The sequence below is a fragment of the Podarcis muralis genome, chromosome 13 (genome assembly GCF_964188315.1).
Source record: "Podarcis muralis chromosome 13, rPodMur119.hap1.1, whole genome shotgun sequence".
NCBI lineage: Eukaryota > Metazoa > Chordata > Lepidosauria > Squamata > Lacertidae > Podarcis > Podarcis muralis.
Genome location: NC_135667.1, coordinates 14723527 through 14739797, shown reverse-complemented (window position 1 = coordinate 14739797; position 16271 = coordinate 14723527). Strand labels below are relative to the sequence as shown.

At 43.5% G+C, this 16271-nt stretch overlaps 1 protein-coding gene across 1 annotated transcript; it reads right to left on the bottom strand.

Annotated features, from left to right (window-relative positions):
- Nucleotides 1-2690: 2690 nt before the first annotated feature.
- On the bottom strand, nucleotides 2691-10514 carry LOC114583265 (vomeronasal type-2 receptor 26-like). The gene is made up of 6 exons (XM_077917989.1): nucleotides 10453-10514; nucleotides 8799-9090; nucleotides 7489-8337; nucleotides 6499-6726; nucleotides 4465-4591; nucleotides 2691-3601 (listed from the first exon to the last, which is right to left on the bottom strand). Exons 1-6 carry the CDS (start codon nucleotides 10497-10499, stop codon nucleotides 2691-2693), a joined length of 2454 nt encoding a protein of 817 aa, XP_077774115.1. The 5' UTR covers nucleotides 10500-10514.
- Between the last annotated feature and the right edge of the window lie 5757 nt (nucleotides 10515-16271).

Below are 16271 nucleotides of genomic sequence, written 5' to 3'. Positions count from 1 at the left end.
AACTCTAGGGTAGTTAGAAAGACAAACACAGAGTTGAGAGTTATGTGAGCTGGAGACTGGAAGCAAAGTTGCATGCTGGGAAGGCAGAGAGGCAAAGCGGTGCTTGATTTCTGTTTGAAACCAAGTGTGCGGCTATGAGAGAAAGAAGGCCTTCTTGGGGTGTTAATGCTCTGAACCCCTCCAGGTTGTTTATATGTGTAAATAAACCATATATAATAAAGACACCACAGTCTCTGCTGTACTTCATTCCAAAGGAAACACGTTTGGAATCCTTGGAATCTCACAATGCTAGGGGAATGGGATGGCATGCAGCAATATGTAATGAAGTTGCCAGGTGAGCTTCCCTGGATAGAGAATTCCACAAGTGGGGAGCCACCACAGAAAAAGCCCACTATTGTGTTGCCACTCTCTGAGGCACAAAAAAAGGGCCTTGGGTGGTGATGATCACAGCCTCTGAATTGGTTTAAAGAAGTAGAGAGGTCCTTCAGGTTCTGTAGTCCTGAGCCCTTCATGGCTTTACAGGTCCAAACCAGAACTTTGAATTGTACCTGGGAAGTAATCTGCAACTAGTGCAGTTGGGCCAGGATTGGTGTTACCGCATATGCTTAAAAAGTCTTGCCCCAGTAAAGAACCTAGTCATGAAATTCTGCACTAGCTGAAGATTCTGAATGTCTTTCGAGGAAGCCCTAGGTATAACATATTGCCATAATCCAACCTAGAGGTTCCAGGAGCATAGGAAAAATAACTTTAATAGAATCATAGAATTGTGAAGTTGGAAGGGACCCTGAGGATCATCTAGTCCAACCACCTGGATCCTACACGGGTGTCAGGAGTGCATGCAGGAGCCAGGTCCTGTAACTGCTAGGGCCTCACAGGACTGGGGACTTCCTGAGTTTGGCCTGGACTCTTGGCTTCCTGACCCCTGGACTGCTGCTTCCTGCTTCCTGACCTCTACCCCAGTCCCGGCGTACCAAGCCGGGACTCCAACTGCCTGTAACCCGGACTGTGACCATGGGGATCAAACCTGCAACCTTGGTGCTATCAGCACCACAGTCTAAGCAACTGACTTATCCAGGCTGATAAAGTTAGGATAACCTTGTCCATTTAGGGCTGCAGCTGGACCCCCAGCCAAAGGTGATGGAAGGCACTCCATGCCATCAAGGCCACCTGAGCCTCAAATGGCAGCAATGGATCGAGAAGTACCCCTGCTCCTTCAGAGGGAGTGGAGCCCAATCAAGAGCAGGCCACCTCTCACCCATCTGGTTTGGGCAACTGTTCACTAACAGTTGTCAGTCATATTTGGATTGAGCTTCAGTTTATTGGCTCCAAACTAGTCCACTAGTGAGGCAAGACATCCACAACCACACCTGCAGATGTAGAGGAAAAGTAGAGAGCTGTGTTTCACCAGTATATTGTTGACAAATTTACTCCAATAGTCCTGAAGAACCTGCTCAATGGCTTCATGTAGATGTTAAGGAACATAGGGGTGGGTGGGGGATCAAACTAATGGATTTCATTAAGTCTAAGTATTGCAGGTCCTGAAGCTTCAAACCATTTGGTTCCTCCCTCCCTCTGTCTTCCTGGAAGAAGCTGTTAGCCGAGCTATTGCTCTCAGCTGAAGAAAAGCCATGTGAACGAAGTTTCTCTCTAAAACCTAGCAAAAGGATTGTGTGATTCCATTTGTGAAGAAATGCTATTTTTTCCTCTTTTTAAATCATTGGGAAGTTGTTTTTTTTTTACTTTTACTATCCAGTGGATGGACATTTGTTGAGTAAAATTGTCACTTATTTGCAAAGTTAAGTGTCTGTGATTTATTCTAGCCTCAGTATTTTTATGGGGAATATCTGTTTAAAGCTGAATGAGGGCAGATGCAAATCAAACCAAATGTTAAGGTGCTTGGAGCAATCCCCATTGTTCCAACTCTGCAAAGAGAGAGTAAGAATTTCTCTTCCAAACCTCCCTCTCTAATATGCCAGAGATCTCTTAAGAGCACACAACTGTCCTCTTAACTGTGCTGTATACCTAGAATATTGGTACAATCATGGAACTCACATACAATATCTGAATGTTGTGATTACTGTAACGTGAATTTAATGAAAAAATATATAACCAAAAGGAAAATAAGGATTGCTTTTAAAAATTAACGGATATTGAAAACATTAGCCACAACCTGACCTGAGGAAGGCCTGACCTGGATTTGGGCCTGAATCAATTCTCATGTTTCTCCACACAGACAACACCCTGGAGAAGTAGATCACAGTAAGTGACAGCATTGCACATTCTGCTCAGCAGCAGGTGAGCAGAGGGTTAATTTTCCTTACTTGGCATGTGTGTGTCTTTTGAGGGTATAGAAATCGAGGACAAAAATGCAGATATTTAGCAAAGTTTACAAAAGAAGCATAACTACCCCATGCCCCCAGCTTAATGTGTAGCGATGAGTGTGTTGTTCAAGGCCCTGGGAAACTAGGGTTGAAATCCCCATTCAGCCATGGGGAGGATGGCATCTCTCAATCTAAGCTTTTTCAGAGAGTTTTTGAGAAATAGCAAGAGAGGGAGAGTTATGTACTCCTTGGAGGGCAGAGAAGATGGAACATACAAACAAAGAAATGATGATCAAAATAAAAGCAAAGGAAATAACATCTCCTTGCCAGAACATAAGGTCCCTGGCTAACGCCATCTCTTTTACCCTCTCAACTATGGTCATCCTTCTTCCTTACTAACCTCTCTCTACTGTTCATCTCAGGTCTAAATATAATGATGTAGATTTTGGGGAGGAAGATGCAACCCAGTAAGCCAGCAGTAGAGGCCAAGATGGAGAAGATCTCCACAGCCACCATGTATTTCCCTTTGGTGCTCAGATAAGTGGGGACAAAGGACAGCCAAACACTGCAGAAGACCAGCATGCTGAAGGTAATCAACTTGGCTTCATTGAAAGTATCAGGCAACTTCCTGGCAAAGAAAGCCACAGAGAAGCTCACAATGGCCAAAAGACCCATGTAGCCGAGAATAAGGTGGAACATGATGTCGGAGCCTTCATTGCACTGCACTATGATCTGCCCATCCTGGGAGTGTAGGTCAAACTCTGGGAATGGGGGAGAGGATGCCAGCCACCCAAGACAGATGCCAGCTTGAATGAGAGAGCAGAAGGTGATAAGGGATCCTGCCAGCCTCTTCCCAAGCCATTTCCTCAGGCTGTTCCCAGGCTTGGTCACCATGAATGCCAAAACCACAGTGAGGGTTTTGGCTAACACACAAGCCACAGCAATGGAGAAGACGATGCCAAAGACGGTTTGCCTCAAGACACAGGTCACCTTTGTAGGCCTGCCAATGAATAAGAAGGAGCAGAGAAAGCAGAGAAGCAGAGAAGAGAGCAAGGTGCAGGTGATGCCCCAGTTGTTGGCTTTGACAATGGGAGTGTTCCAGTGCAGACCGAAGGTCCCCATCACAACAATTGTGACCAGAGAAAGCAGGAGAGCCAAGGAGGCCAGAATTGCCCCCAAGGGCTCCTCATAGGATAGGTAGCTTATTTTTTTGGGAATACATTGGTTGTGAAAGGCATTTGGGTAGTGATCATTGGGGCATTTCTCACACTGATCTGCATCTGAAAGTGAGAAGCATGCTTTTAGCATTTCTTGAAGCGATACTTATTAATATTATTGACACCGTCTGTTATGCTGTACACAAAACATATTACTGAGCTGATGAAGCAAAGTCTACTTTCACAACTAAGTGATGGTTCCTCCATGAGCATCTCAGCTGTACTAATCAATCCATTCATATTTATTTGTCATGGTTAGAGTATACTGATTGATTTCAGTCTTTTCCTATTAAACATGTCTAACTCTACTTGTAAGTAACAGAAGATGCAAATTTCTTTGCTGCAGGTTCAATGCTGACAAAAGGGAATCTACAGAGTTTCTACCGAGATGTATTTAATGCTGATTTCAATGGTGGTTACTCCTATGTGGACGTAATTTCACACAATATACTCTAGAATGGCTGTCAAAAGGGGAGGGGAGATTAAAGAAGAATATGTATCAGTAACATAAACACATTTGCGTGGCATCCATGACAGAAAATAAGCAGACACAATAAGACTAAGACATGAATATTGGAGAGGAAGATTGGAATTCCAGTTGAGTCGGGTTTCTTCACGAAAGCTCATACCAATACAGTGGTACCTTGGGTTAAGTACTTAATTTGTTCCGGAGGTCCGTTCTTAACCTGAAACTGTTCTTAACCTGAAGCACCACTTTAGCTATTGGGGCCTCCTGCTGCTGCTGGACCGCCGGAGCATGATTTCTGTTCTCATCCTGAAGCAAAATTCTTAACCCGAGCTATTATTTCTGGGTTAGTGGAGTCTGTAACCTGAAGCATATGTAACCCGACGTACCACTGTAACTAACTTAGTTGGTCTCTAAGGTGCTACTGGAAGGAATTTTTTTATCAGGTTTCTTCACTTACCCTTCTGGACTGAAATCATCCCTTTAGGGCACTGAACACAGTCATAGCAACAGATTTGCTTTTCCTGCTGGGCAAACATACTCTGTCCAGGGTGGCAACTCTCAACACAGGTGGAAATGGGCAGCATCTAATGGTAATGACACGCAAGAGATTTTGAATGGAATTAGCTTGCTTCTCTACTGAAATCATATTGTCATCTATGTCCACCCTTCTCCTTCTTGATAAATTGATTCCTCATAAGCCAATGCTGCTTCCCTCCTGGAGGGAGAGAAGAGCTCAAAGAAGGAGCCAGCAGCAGATGCTTCTTCTCCTTCTTAGGTGTGCAGGAGTAGGGAATTATGAGTTAGTCAAAGAAAGGCAAGTTCTGGTTGTTGGTGATGAAAGATATTTAATATGGTTGCTACACATATTTTGCATGTTATCTGCAGACGACACAACCTTGAGAGTGGTCTCCAAGGAAGTTCTCATAAACCATGTGGTGGGCATTAAACTCTAATTCCCATTTAAGGAGTTTTGCGGAAGATAGCCCTGGCTGTTTGACCCGTTATTTAGTTCCCCCTTTTCTCCTATAAAAACTACACAAGACACTCTCTTTTAAAGTTCAAATAAGAATTATTTTTTACCAAGTGTACTTGAACTTGCAGAATAAAATATACAATGCAGGTAGGTGTTACTCACATTGCTAATACATCTTAGATAGATTTTAACCGCCTGGAGAAGAGGAGGTTAAGGGGTGATATGATAGCCATGTTCAAATATATAAAAGGATGTCTTATAGAGGAGGGAGAAAGGTTGTTTTCTGCTGCTCCAGAGAAGCGGACATGGAGCAATGGATCCAAACTACAAGAAAGAAGATTCCACCTAAACATTAGGTAGAACTTCCTGACAGTAAGAGCTGTTTGACAGTGGAATTTGCTGCCAAGGAGTGTGGTGGAGTCTCCTTCTTTGGAGGTCTTTAAGCAGAGGCTTGACAACCATATGTCAGGAGTGCTCTGATGGTGTTTCCTGCTTGGCAGGGGGTTGGACTCGATGGCCCTTGTGGTCTCTTCCAACTCTATGATTCTATGATTCTATTCTAATCTATGATAAATACTGTGACAGACTGACAGCAGCACAACAGAACATTCCTGCTGCTCTAGTTGTTTAGACTGCCATAACTGTACAAACTGCCATGACTATGCCCTTTCAAAATGTGATGTGTGTTTTTTTGGGGGGGGCTATTGGGTTGTTGGGTTTATTTTGAATATGTATTTTGTGGTTTTATATGTTGATCTTATTATGGGAACCATCCTGAGACCTCCGGGTATAGGGTTCATCATAGCACTGTAGAGTTGGAAGGGACCCTGAGGATCATCTAGTCCAACCCCCTGCAATGCAGGAATATGCAGCTGGTCCATACAGGGATCGAACCTGCAACCTTGGCGTTATCAGCACCATGGTCTAACCAACTGAGCTATCCAGGTGCTATATAAATTTGATCAATCCATCAATTGCATCAGGCATATGACAGCACAGCGTTCAATAGCCTTCTGAGCATTAGCTCTTTCCTTAGCATTTTGGATGCTTTCATCCCCAAAATTATGGCCAAGCCTGCATGGAGTTTGGCCTCACCATCAGCCTGGAGACCAGCATCCTGGGAGAGGATATCACCAGCACTCGATCCATCAACATTAGTGACCACACATTTCAGGTGGTAGATGATTTCTTTTTGTACTTGGGGTTCGTCTGGCGGAGATTGTTGCCAACAACGCATTTTGGAGCACCACAATCCCTTTTCAAGAGCTTTAAACACTTGCAGATTCCTTACTCAGAAATACCTTGTTCTTAACCCTGAGCTCCAAATTAGCTTCAGACTAACTCTGGATCAACAAATTTGAACAAAGTAACAAAGATAGTATTTCATCAGTGAGTACCAGAGCTTGCCTCCTCACACTTCTCCTTTGTAGCCATCTCTGTTTTCCTGGATCTCCTGATCTTCTCATAAAAGATGATGATGATGGATGATGATCAAAACAAAGAAATGGCCAAACCCACCTTCTTGAACTTGGGATTCCATGCGATGGCACTTCCATCCACTGTGAACTCTTTTCCTGGGGGGGCCTGAGGGTCCACCCTCCCCACTCGGACTCTCTGGAAGGACTCATTGGGATATGTGACCAAGTTGAGGAGATCATAGCCACCTGCCTGCTGCCCCTTCTCATCCAAAGAGATTTCTTCCCCAGCACTGTTGTTGAAGTGGATGTTCTTCAGGAAGAAATGAAGCTAGATTGCAAGAGGAAAAAGACACAGACCTTGTAGGCTAATACACTCTCTCTTTTCCATTTGACAAGTGGACCTTTGGCTTTTTACTACCATTCATCAGTATGTTATAGGACACTGAAAGCTGCCTTACAGTGAGTGAAATCATTGCCCTAAATAGCTCAGTCACTGATTGTTATTGGCTCTCTAGGGTTTCAGAGTCTTTCCCAGTATGATCTTGAGATGCTGGGGGTTGAACATGGGACTTTTTGAATGAAAGCAGATGTTCTGCCATTCAGCTGTAAGCCTTTCCAGTTTCAATATTAAGAGACATGACTTGGTATGTTTTTAACTTGGCATAGGAACCAGGTACTTACTACATTTTATCATATATACTGGGTACTTCAAAAAACCCTCCCCATTACCATATGAAACTGTCTTGTGCTGAGTCAAACCATTGTTCTCTGTAGCCCAGAACTGTCTACTCTGAATTGCCATAGTTCTATACGGCATACATCTGAGGTTTCAACCCATTTCTAATACCAGAGGACACTCCTGCCCCTTGCGCATCCCCAAGTAGGAGAATCCTGGGATGGATTAAAGAGCTTTGAATGTGCAGCATGCAAAGCATGTGGCCTTTCACTGAGATAAAGTCCCTCCCAATGATAGAGCTCACCACTGAAAATCCCCAAGGCCTCTCCTCCATGCCAGGGCTCAGCTGTGAAACATATGAACAGTAATAATAACTCCTGTGCTTCTAACATTGAGGAGAGTAGTTGACAGTACCTGCCAGGGCTGAACTTTCTGCTGTCTCCATTTCTCACCCAGTACTTTCTGTTTGGTTCTTGAGGAATACATGCTATGGAGAGCATGTGCTACTGCATGGACCGCATTGTAGATGGTGTAGCTCTGGCTGGACATTTCCATTTCAAACACGGGTCCAGTGAGTTTCTCCAGCTTCTCCCTCCCAGTGCAGGGTTCCTGAGTTGTGTCAATTAGATTGTGAACTGGGAATGAACAGAGAAATGCACTGGCCCAGAATTGCTGGATGAAATAAAGATTTGGCTGCCATGGATTTATGGTCTGTAGAAAGTCCTGAAACCCTGGAACTGGATTTGAATGGAGTGTAAATGACAAGGTGCCATTGAAGGATATGGAAGGGAATTTGCCTCCAACCAGAACTGCAGTGAAATCCCATTGAGTTGTTGTAATCCACACCCTCTCCACTGGGTACATAGAGAAAACCTCAAGGGAGATTAAAACCAGTCTCAAAGCCTCTAGAGACTGATTGTCTCCATACACAAGAATCACATTCATTTCCCTCCTTGTGAGAGCAAACATAAGGGGATTCAATTTTTTTAGAAGTAGCTCCTTAGGTAAAAAAAATGTCACTAGTGGGATCACTAGTGTCCAAGAAATGCAAAGATTATTCTGGGAAAGCCTTGGTCTGAGAGTACGAAGGAAGGTTTCTCCGCTGTCATCATCTGAAACAAGGAGGCCAATCCAGTTCCACCCAAACCTCCTGAGTAGCCAAACAATGCCATCATACTGAGCTTCTTCATTGGGGACCATTTGGAAGAAGGAAGGGAAGTGCCTTTGGTCACTCAGCCCTGGATCCAAGGAGCCATAGCTGAGCTAAAGGGAAAGGCATTCTATTTTTAGGAATCTGAAAACCATCCATTTGTTCATATTAAAAAGACTTTGTTATTGTGGTGGTTAACCATCTGGTCTTACTTTTCTAAGTATACAGCCCTGGCATTATTAAGTCTCAAACTAGGAGAAGTTTCTAAGCAGGAAGCTGGATGCTCCTATGATTACATGATTTGTGGCATGGCCAGGTTTGGAAGAACCAGAGCTTGGATTATTAGTATTATGGGTTTATCCCCCCTTCCCAAATCCCAATGCAAATTGAGACGGCAGTGTTGGCAACACATAGCTAGGAGGCTTTAACATAATCATGTACCCATACCAAGTCTAATGTAGGACACAAGTGTAGAAAACATGATGTAATGGTATTGAAAGCTAACCTGGATGCTTTTTGGGGTTTTCTGTGTATGTCTGCCCTTGTGGTTGTATCTATGTATCTACACACATACCTGTGGAATCTTGTAGGTGTTTAATATATTGGCAATCTGAAGGGAGTTTTGGGAGGTGAGCCCTCCAACGACAGCAATTAATTTATCTTCCCCATTACAGTGGTAATTGGGGATAATTCGTTGTCCCATGGAAAGAAGAGCAAGAGTTTTCCAACACGTTAGCGAAGGATTAAAAGCATTCTCATAAAATGTTGATCCCAGTGTGATGTTGGGTAAGAATTTGGCATTCTTGTTGATCTCTTGCATGGCAAAGATGAAGGCAAGAACATGCTGGTAGTTTTTCGGGATCGCACTGCAATGAGACAAAGAATGACTGCAACACTGGCGGAAGAGAAACAACTGTGTTTCAGTTTTGATTTGTGTTCTATGTACCTTGAATGTTGCAACCCATAGGAAGGGAACATTATATTCAAACTAATGAAACTAGAGCAGTCTCCTTATATATTTTGATTAGATTTATGTAAATGGTGAATTCAAAGGGATTCATTGTCGTGCTGTGGATGAATTGGTGGGTTTGGATATGGGAAACCCAGAAATAAAAAGCTGTGAAGTTCTTCTGTTAACCCCTTTTGCCTCTCTCTTAAACACAATGTCCATGCCTACCTCTTGTTCTGCTGCTTTGTCCACCACCTCCCTTCCATTTCTGAACCATGAAGTATTCATGGGAATGTGTTCTCCATTCAACCTGTAGAACAACCATTGAGTATACCAGTGTGCTCCAAAACACAAGGGCTTTTTACCAGTCCTTGAATCACAGCGTAAGAGAGGAAGAGAGATGGGAGGGTAGGACTGGGATGGTCTTTCTTTCTCTTTCCCTCTCTCTCCCTGCTACATTTGGACTGCCAGTAGTGAGCTCCAGGAATAGACAGAGAAACAGCAGATGAGCAAAATCTGCAGTATTCCCCCCTCCCTGCTTTCTGCATGCTGAGTTTTCTAAATTGCTGATTTAATGCAACTCCAAGCCATTAGCAAATGACAGAGCAGATTGTTTCTGGGGAACGCAGGGTCTGTCTCACCCAGGCTCCATTTATTTTGTTGGGATAGGATGATCCATTTGCTCTGGGTCTCTTTGCAAACCAGCTCAGCTCACTCCAATCTTTCCTTACCCTGCTGCATGCCTTTTAAAAAAGTTATTGGGGAGCAAATCCCTCCTTTTCTTTTTTTATTCAATGCATTTTGCTTCCCCAATAAGCATGAATGGGATTACAGGCATAGGATCCAACTCCTAGGGGCTGAAGGGACCCCAGTGGCGTAGCGTGGGTTGTCAGCACCCGGGGCAAGGCAAGTAATTTGCGCCCCCTAACCCGTGGATTTGCGCCCCCTAACCCGTGGATTTGCGCCCCCTAACCCTAACCCCCAGATGTTGCGCCCGGTGCGGCCGGCCCCCCCTGCACCCCCCACGCTACGCCACTGAGGGACATCCCCAAATATTGGAGAAAGCCTCTCCCCTCAAAAGCATTGCGATTCAAATGGTGTGCATGCACTGTGTCATGTGATCCGTTATGTGGGGGGACGGGGACATAATTGGTGGGACATAAGCCTGAATGTATCCTAGAAGTATTACAGGAGAAGCTGATGCAGTCGTTTATTTCATCAAGAATGATCAGAGGGCCAAGTAGAGAATTCTCCAATAAATAAATAAATGACTACTTACTAAGTAGTAAACGAAGAGATTTTGGGTTTTTCCGTAAATTCATGCATTCTGAAGTTTCCTTGCGTAATGGATATAAATTCACCAATGATCATGTCTGCTGGAGGACCGAGTGAATTGGTTTGAATTTGTTGTCTCAATCTGCTTGTGGAGGAGTTCAAATACTTGCTAGAAGAACAATGCAGCATCAACAGCAGGAAAAGCAGGTGGAGCGCTAACCATTTTTGTGCTGAACTGCAGCTGGAGGTCATCATGTTTACATTTAATTATCAACAGCATTTCAGTCTCGGCTAAAGTTATAGGGAAACTTGGCTGCAAGGAGCTATGCACCAGCCCCAAATCCACCTCCCTAACTGGATTCATGTAAGCTGATAGGACAGGTGCCTATATAGACTACAACACAGGGTCCTCACAGCCCTTTGGAAAGGGCTGTTTCTGTGGCTGTTATTGTGCCTGGCGTGTGATTTCCCATGTGACATTTAGAAGTAGTGATGCTGATCGATAATTATAAAAAATTACAGGGTGTGGGATCTGTTTTGCTAGAGTCCTCAAGTCTCAGAACAAGCAAAGTGCTATATCAGTGTCATCCCACTATAGCCCAAGATCTCCTCCCTTGTGAAGCAGTGCCTTGGACAGTTGGTATAAGTTTCTGAATTGATATGATGTGAAACTTGTGCAGGGTATAGAAAGAGGATTGTGGATGTACATATCCCTTCCTTTGATTCAAACCATTAGCCCTTCTATCTAACTACAGTCTACCCTGAGTAGCAAAAATTCTCTCTTGCCCTTCAAAGTGTTTTTCTCTCATTCAACTGGGGCTCTTTGAACTGGAGGTGTTAGCAATTAAATTGTGTCCTTATGCATGGAAAGCTGAGCTCTGCTACTGAGCTATATCCCCTCATTGTAAGCTAGATGGTTACGCACTCCTTTGTTGTTTATATTGTCAACTGCCCTGTGATTCTCAGATGAAGTGCGGTATAGAATAATAAGAATAAGAATAAGAGCATGCCAGGCAACCCTTCCCTCCTTCTGCTTCCATCAGATACCCTCACACATGTGGTTCTTGTCTCTCCCCATAGAAGCCAAAGCATCTTTTGCATTGGGTCTCTCGATAATATTGGACTTCAGCTCCTATCATCTCTGGCTATTGCCCATGCTTGCTGAGAATGAAAGTAGTTGTAGTTCAACAACCTCTGGAGACACATGGTTGAAGAAGAGTGATCTATTCCATGTACACTACCTATTTTTATGTCATCTACATCTTTTCGTTTCATGACTCCAATCCAAACATACAGGTGTGATGCCCAATGCCATCAGAGGCAGCCCAATGGGAGGTGGTGGGACATCATATGGTCACTGTAGATGGTGGATTGAGATGTCGCTAGGGATGAGTGAACAGGAGACACACAGATCTCATATACTAAGTCCCGTCAACAAGAACATTCTGCAGGAAGCACTGAAATGATTGGGAAGTGTAAAATAATATGAAAATACTTGGTGTTATTCATTCTGATAGTCTCTTGCTGCTGTAGTGAGCACTCCATTGGACGCAGCATCTCTATGTACTTGAATGTGCAAACAGCTCAGTTTTCTCTACTGAAACTAGTAATAAGAATAAGAATAAGAATAAGAATTTTATTATTTATACCCTACCCATCTGGCTGGGTTTCCCCAGCCACTCTGTGCGGCTTTCAGCATACCTTGAAACATAAAACATCAAGCGTTTACCTCCTGATATAGGGCTGCCTTCAGATGTCTTTTAAAAATAATAATAATAAAGATTTTATTGGTTTACAAAAGTACATGCCTTGTCTTTTCCCCCAGGATGTACAGTCTTTCTTACAAAGCAGTTATATTTGTTGTGAGGCATTAGTGTTGAGTACGGTATAAGGTTGGGGAAGAAGAGGGGGGAGAGCAGGGGTGGGGTGGGGAGACTGATATTCTTTTGTATAGTGTACCTGCAGGGCTTTGTGTCAGCATCAACTGGGTAGGTTCTCTTTCTAATTGTTTATTACAATTCCTTGGTAGTAAGATGTATTATGGGGGAGAGGGTGTGGTGGCTTGTCTGTGGTTGGCTGCAGTGCGGTTTGTTTGCCTTTGTATCAGGGAAGCCAGATTGATTTGAATGCTGTCGGTGGATTCTAGCAAGGTCTCTAGCTTTTCTAGCAAGGCCGTTTCCCGTACAATTTGATATCATTGGCTCACATTTACTACTTACAGGTCTCTCCAGTGTCTGTATCCTAGAAGGCTTAAAAGAGAAAAAAGACAGAAGCTAATGCAGTCGCTTACCAAGGGGTACAAATAACTAGAAACCACCACAAACTACCGGTATATCTTCAAAAATACTCTCCCCTCTGGCAGAAATTCATCCAAGAAGAACTAGAAACCTCCACAAACTACAGGGTACCTTGGGTTACAGACGCTTCAGGTTACATACGCTTCAGGTTACAGACTCTGCTAACCCAGAAATAGCACCTCAGGTTAAGAACTTTGCTTCAGGATGAGAACAGAAATCGTGCTCCAGCGGCGCAGCAGCAGCAGAAGGCCCCATTAGCTAAAGTGGTGCTTCAGGTTAAGAACAGTTTCAGGTTAAGAGTGGACCTCCGGAACGAATTAAGTACTTAACCCGAGGTACCACTGTACTGGTATATCTTCAAAAGTACTCTCCCCTCTGGCAGAAATTCATCCAAGAACTGAAGAAATGGAGTAAAACCAATTTCACCCTCTCAGATGAAATAGTCATGAGTAAAATGATAATACAGTGGTACCTCAGGTTACATACACTTCGGGTTACAGATGCTTCAGGTTACAGACTCCGCTAACCCAGAAATAGTACCTCAGGTTAAGAACTTTGCTTCAGGATGAGAACAGAAATCGCAAGGTGGTGGCGGCGCAACAACGGGAGACCCCATTAACTAAAGTGGTGCTTCAGGTTAAGAACAGTTTCAGGTTAAGAATGGACCTCCGGAATGAATTAAGTTCTTAACCTGAGGTACCACTGTACTCCAAAAGCTAAGCTACCTTTTCCAGACCCTTCCAATATGTGTTCCTTCAACCCAACTCCATACATGGCAGAAAAAGACACTCATCTTCTCACAGAAAAAGCTGCAAATAAGCTCCAAATTTTGTTAATGAATAGGGACAAATGCCATAGGACTTCTTAAAAGTAAGGTACCCCACAGATGTTTTGCTTTCATATGAAAACCCACAACCTTTTTCAAACTGTGTGGTTTTTTTAAAAATTGGAATCAACAAAACAATATCATAAGATGGTTGTAGGATTCTGTGACATGTTTAATGGGAATCCCTATGTGCGGCTACCCCACAGATGACCCTCTAACACATAGTTTCCCTGAGAGGTGGTGAGACCTTTGCACGGAGACAATGGCATGCTGCTCTCAACATGTGCTTACCTTTTCCTTTGCCAAGGAATATACACTCACACAGAATTATTCCTCAAAAGATGCCCCCCCCCCCATGTTGGGCCCAACTCGTTGTGCCTGGTGGATCAAACTCCCTTGGAATATGGTGGACTCTCCTTTCTTCAGGCACAGATTGGATGGCGATCTGTCATGGCTCCTTTATTTGAGATTCCTGCCTTGTAGCAGGTTGAACTAGATGACGCATGGAATCCCTTCCAACTCCAAACCTCTAGGATTCTAAGTCTATGATTCCCTGTCCACTACATGAGGCAGGCTCATGATCTGTTTATATGAAGCATTTGTCTGTTAATTAGGCAAGAGAGGATTAAAATACATTTACTAAATCTGTTTCTATTGTCCGTATTCTCTTTTTGCCTCACTCAGATGTTAACCGTGATAATTTGCAGAGTCTTTGTACTGAAGGACATTCCCCACTCCAGTGGCATGGGTTTGAGTCACCCTGCCAGTTGTGGTCTGACCAAGGCACAGTGGAGTGGTACAGTGGTACCTCTGGTTGCAGACGCTTCAGGTTACAGACTCCGCTAACCCAGAAATAGTACCTCAGGTTAAGAACTTTGCTTCAGGATGAGAACAGAATTCGCACAGTAGTGGCGCGGCGGCAGCAGTAGGCCCCATTAGCTAAAGTGGTACCTCAGGTTAAGAACTGTTTCAGCTGACAATAACATCTCTCCGACCCACACGAGGTAAATTGGAGGCTGTGATGGGAGTAAATAGCCTCCCTACCCCCCAGGATTGTGGTGGGGGACTGCCCTTGCCTGCTGTGCCCTATACCACCCCCGAATTTGTGGGGATAGGGGCACTAGGCACAATGCCCTCCTGTGGGATTTTGGCGCTCCTGGACGCCGTCTCTGATCCGCGCCACCAGCTGCAAGAACTTCAAAAGAAACAATTTGGATGAAGCGAATGCACATATTTCAAGGAAGAAGGGGGAGTAAAGATTGCTAACAGAAGAGATCTCTGATAAAACAAGACGAGTCGGAGGAACAAGTATTAATCATGAGAAGATACGCTAAGACTCGGTATGGCAAAGGGACTGATGGGGGAGGGAAAAAAAAAACTTTCCTTTCTTTCCTTTATGTGATTAAACAAGAACCCCCCCCCATAAGTCAGAAATGTCGTTTTAAGGACTTAAGCTGTGGATTTAAGGCTGTGTGGAGATAAACTTTTGAACCAAAGCATGTTTTAAGAAGAGCGTGGAATGTATAAGGGCTTTGGAATGACGCAGTTAAAAATTTCGTCGCCATATTGGGAAGTTCTGTCGGAGGACTTAAGTCTGAGAGGAGAAATTGAGAAATAGAGCTGTTTTTATATTGTGGGTGAAACTCCTCAGTGGGACTTAAGAACGACAGTTCTGTAATTAATGATGGAAAGAGCGCTGTTATCTATGAAGGCGATGATATATGGAAACCATCTCGATTTGAGGATTGGAAGAACGGAAAAATTCACACAGGATTATTATTGGTGTTTATCGACTTAAGGAGACTATCAGAAGAGATCAGAAAGAAAAAAGAGAAAATATATGAACAAGATGTGATGTGGAAACAGCAAGATAAGACTGGATAGAATTATGAACTTTGTTTGGGCTGATTTGGACATTAACGCAGTGGCAAGAAGATGATCAGAATCCCCCTTCGGATCTTGAAATATGGGTTCCCTCAACAAAATTCAAAATTCGGCTTTGTAATTCGGAATTTATGTGATGTGATTTGATTTGATTGGCCGGTTAATAAAAATTATTATTATTTTTTTAAACAAAGAGCAGACCTCCAGAACGAATTAAGTTCTTAACCCGAGGTACCACTGTACTATGACTTCCCTTGATTGTATCATGATGCAAATTGGGGCAAAAATAAATAAATTCCATATATATGCTCAGGGGTGTGAATTGGAGGTGACAGACCAGGTATGTGACCTTGGAGTCACAATGGATTGCTCGATGAAGATATGGAGTCAGTGTGAAGCAGCCATAGAAAAGGCAAATTCCGTGCTAGGGATCATTAGGAAAGGAATTGAAGCTAAAATGGGTGATATCATAATGCTGTTATGAAGTAATCAGAGGGGTCTGGTTGGTGGGTGGCTGTGGTTAGACGATGAAGCATTGGGACCCTATAGGAAGGAATGTGCTTGGATGAAGCAAAGGACCCACACAAATTGTAGCTCTGGCATGGAAACAAATCATTTTTCTTTGCTTGTGCTCATACTTGTGGACTTTGGTGGAAAAGATGCATTGCCCTGTAATTACTGAAATGACAGTAATTAGCAAGGTCACTTTGGGCAGCTGCATTAAACTAGTGCCTCGTTTATTTCCACTTTTTACACAAATATCAAAAACAGCGTAACCATGATGTGCCTATAATTCAGTCAGGGAGTATTAGACTC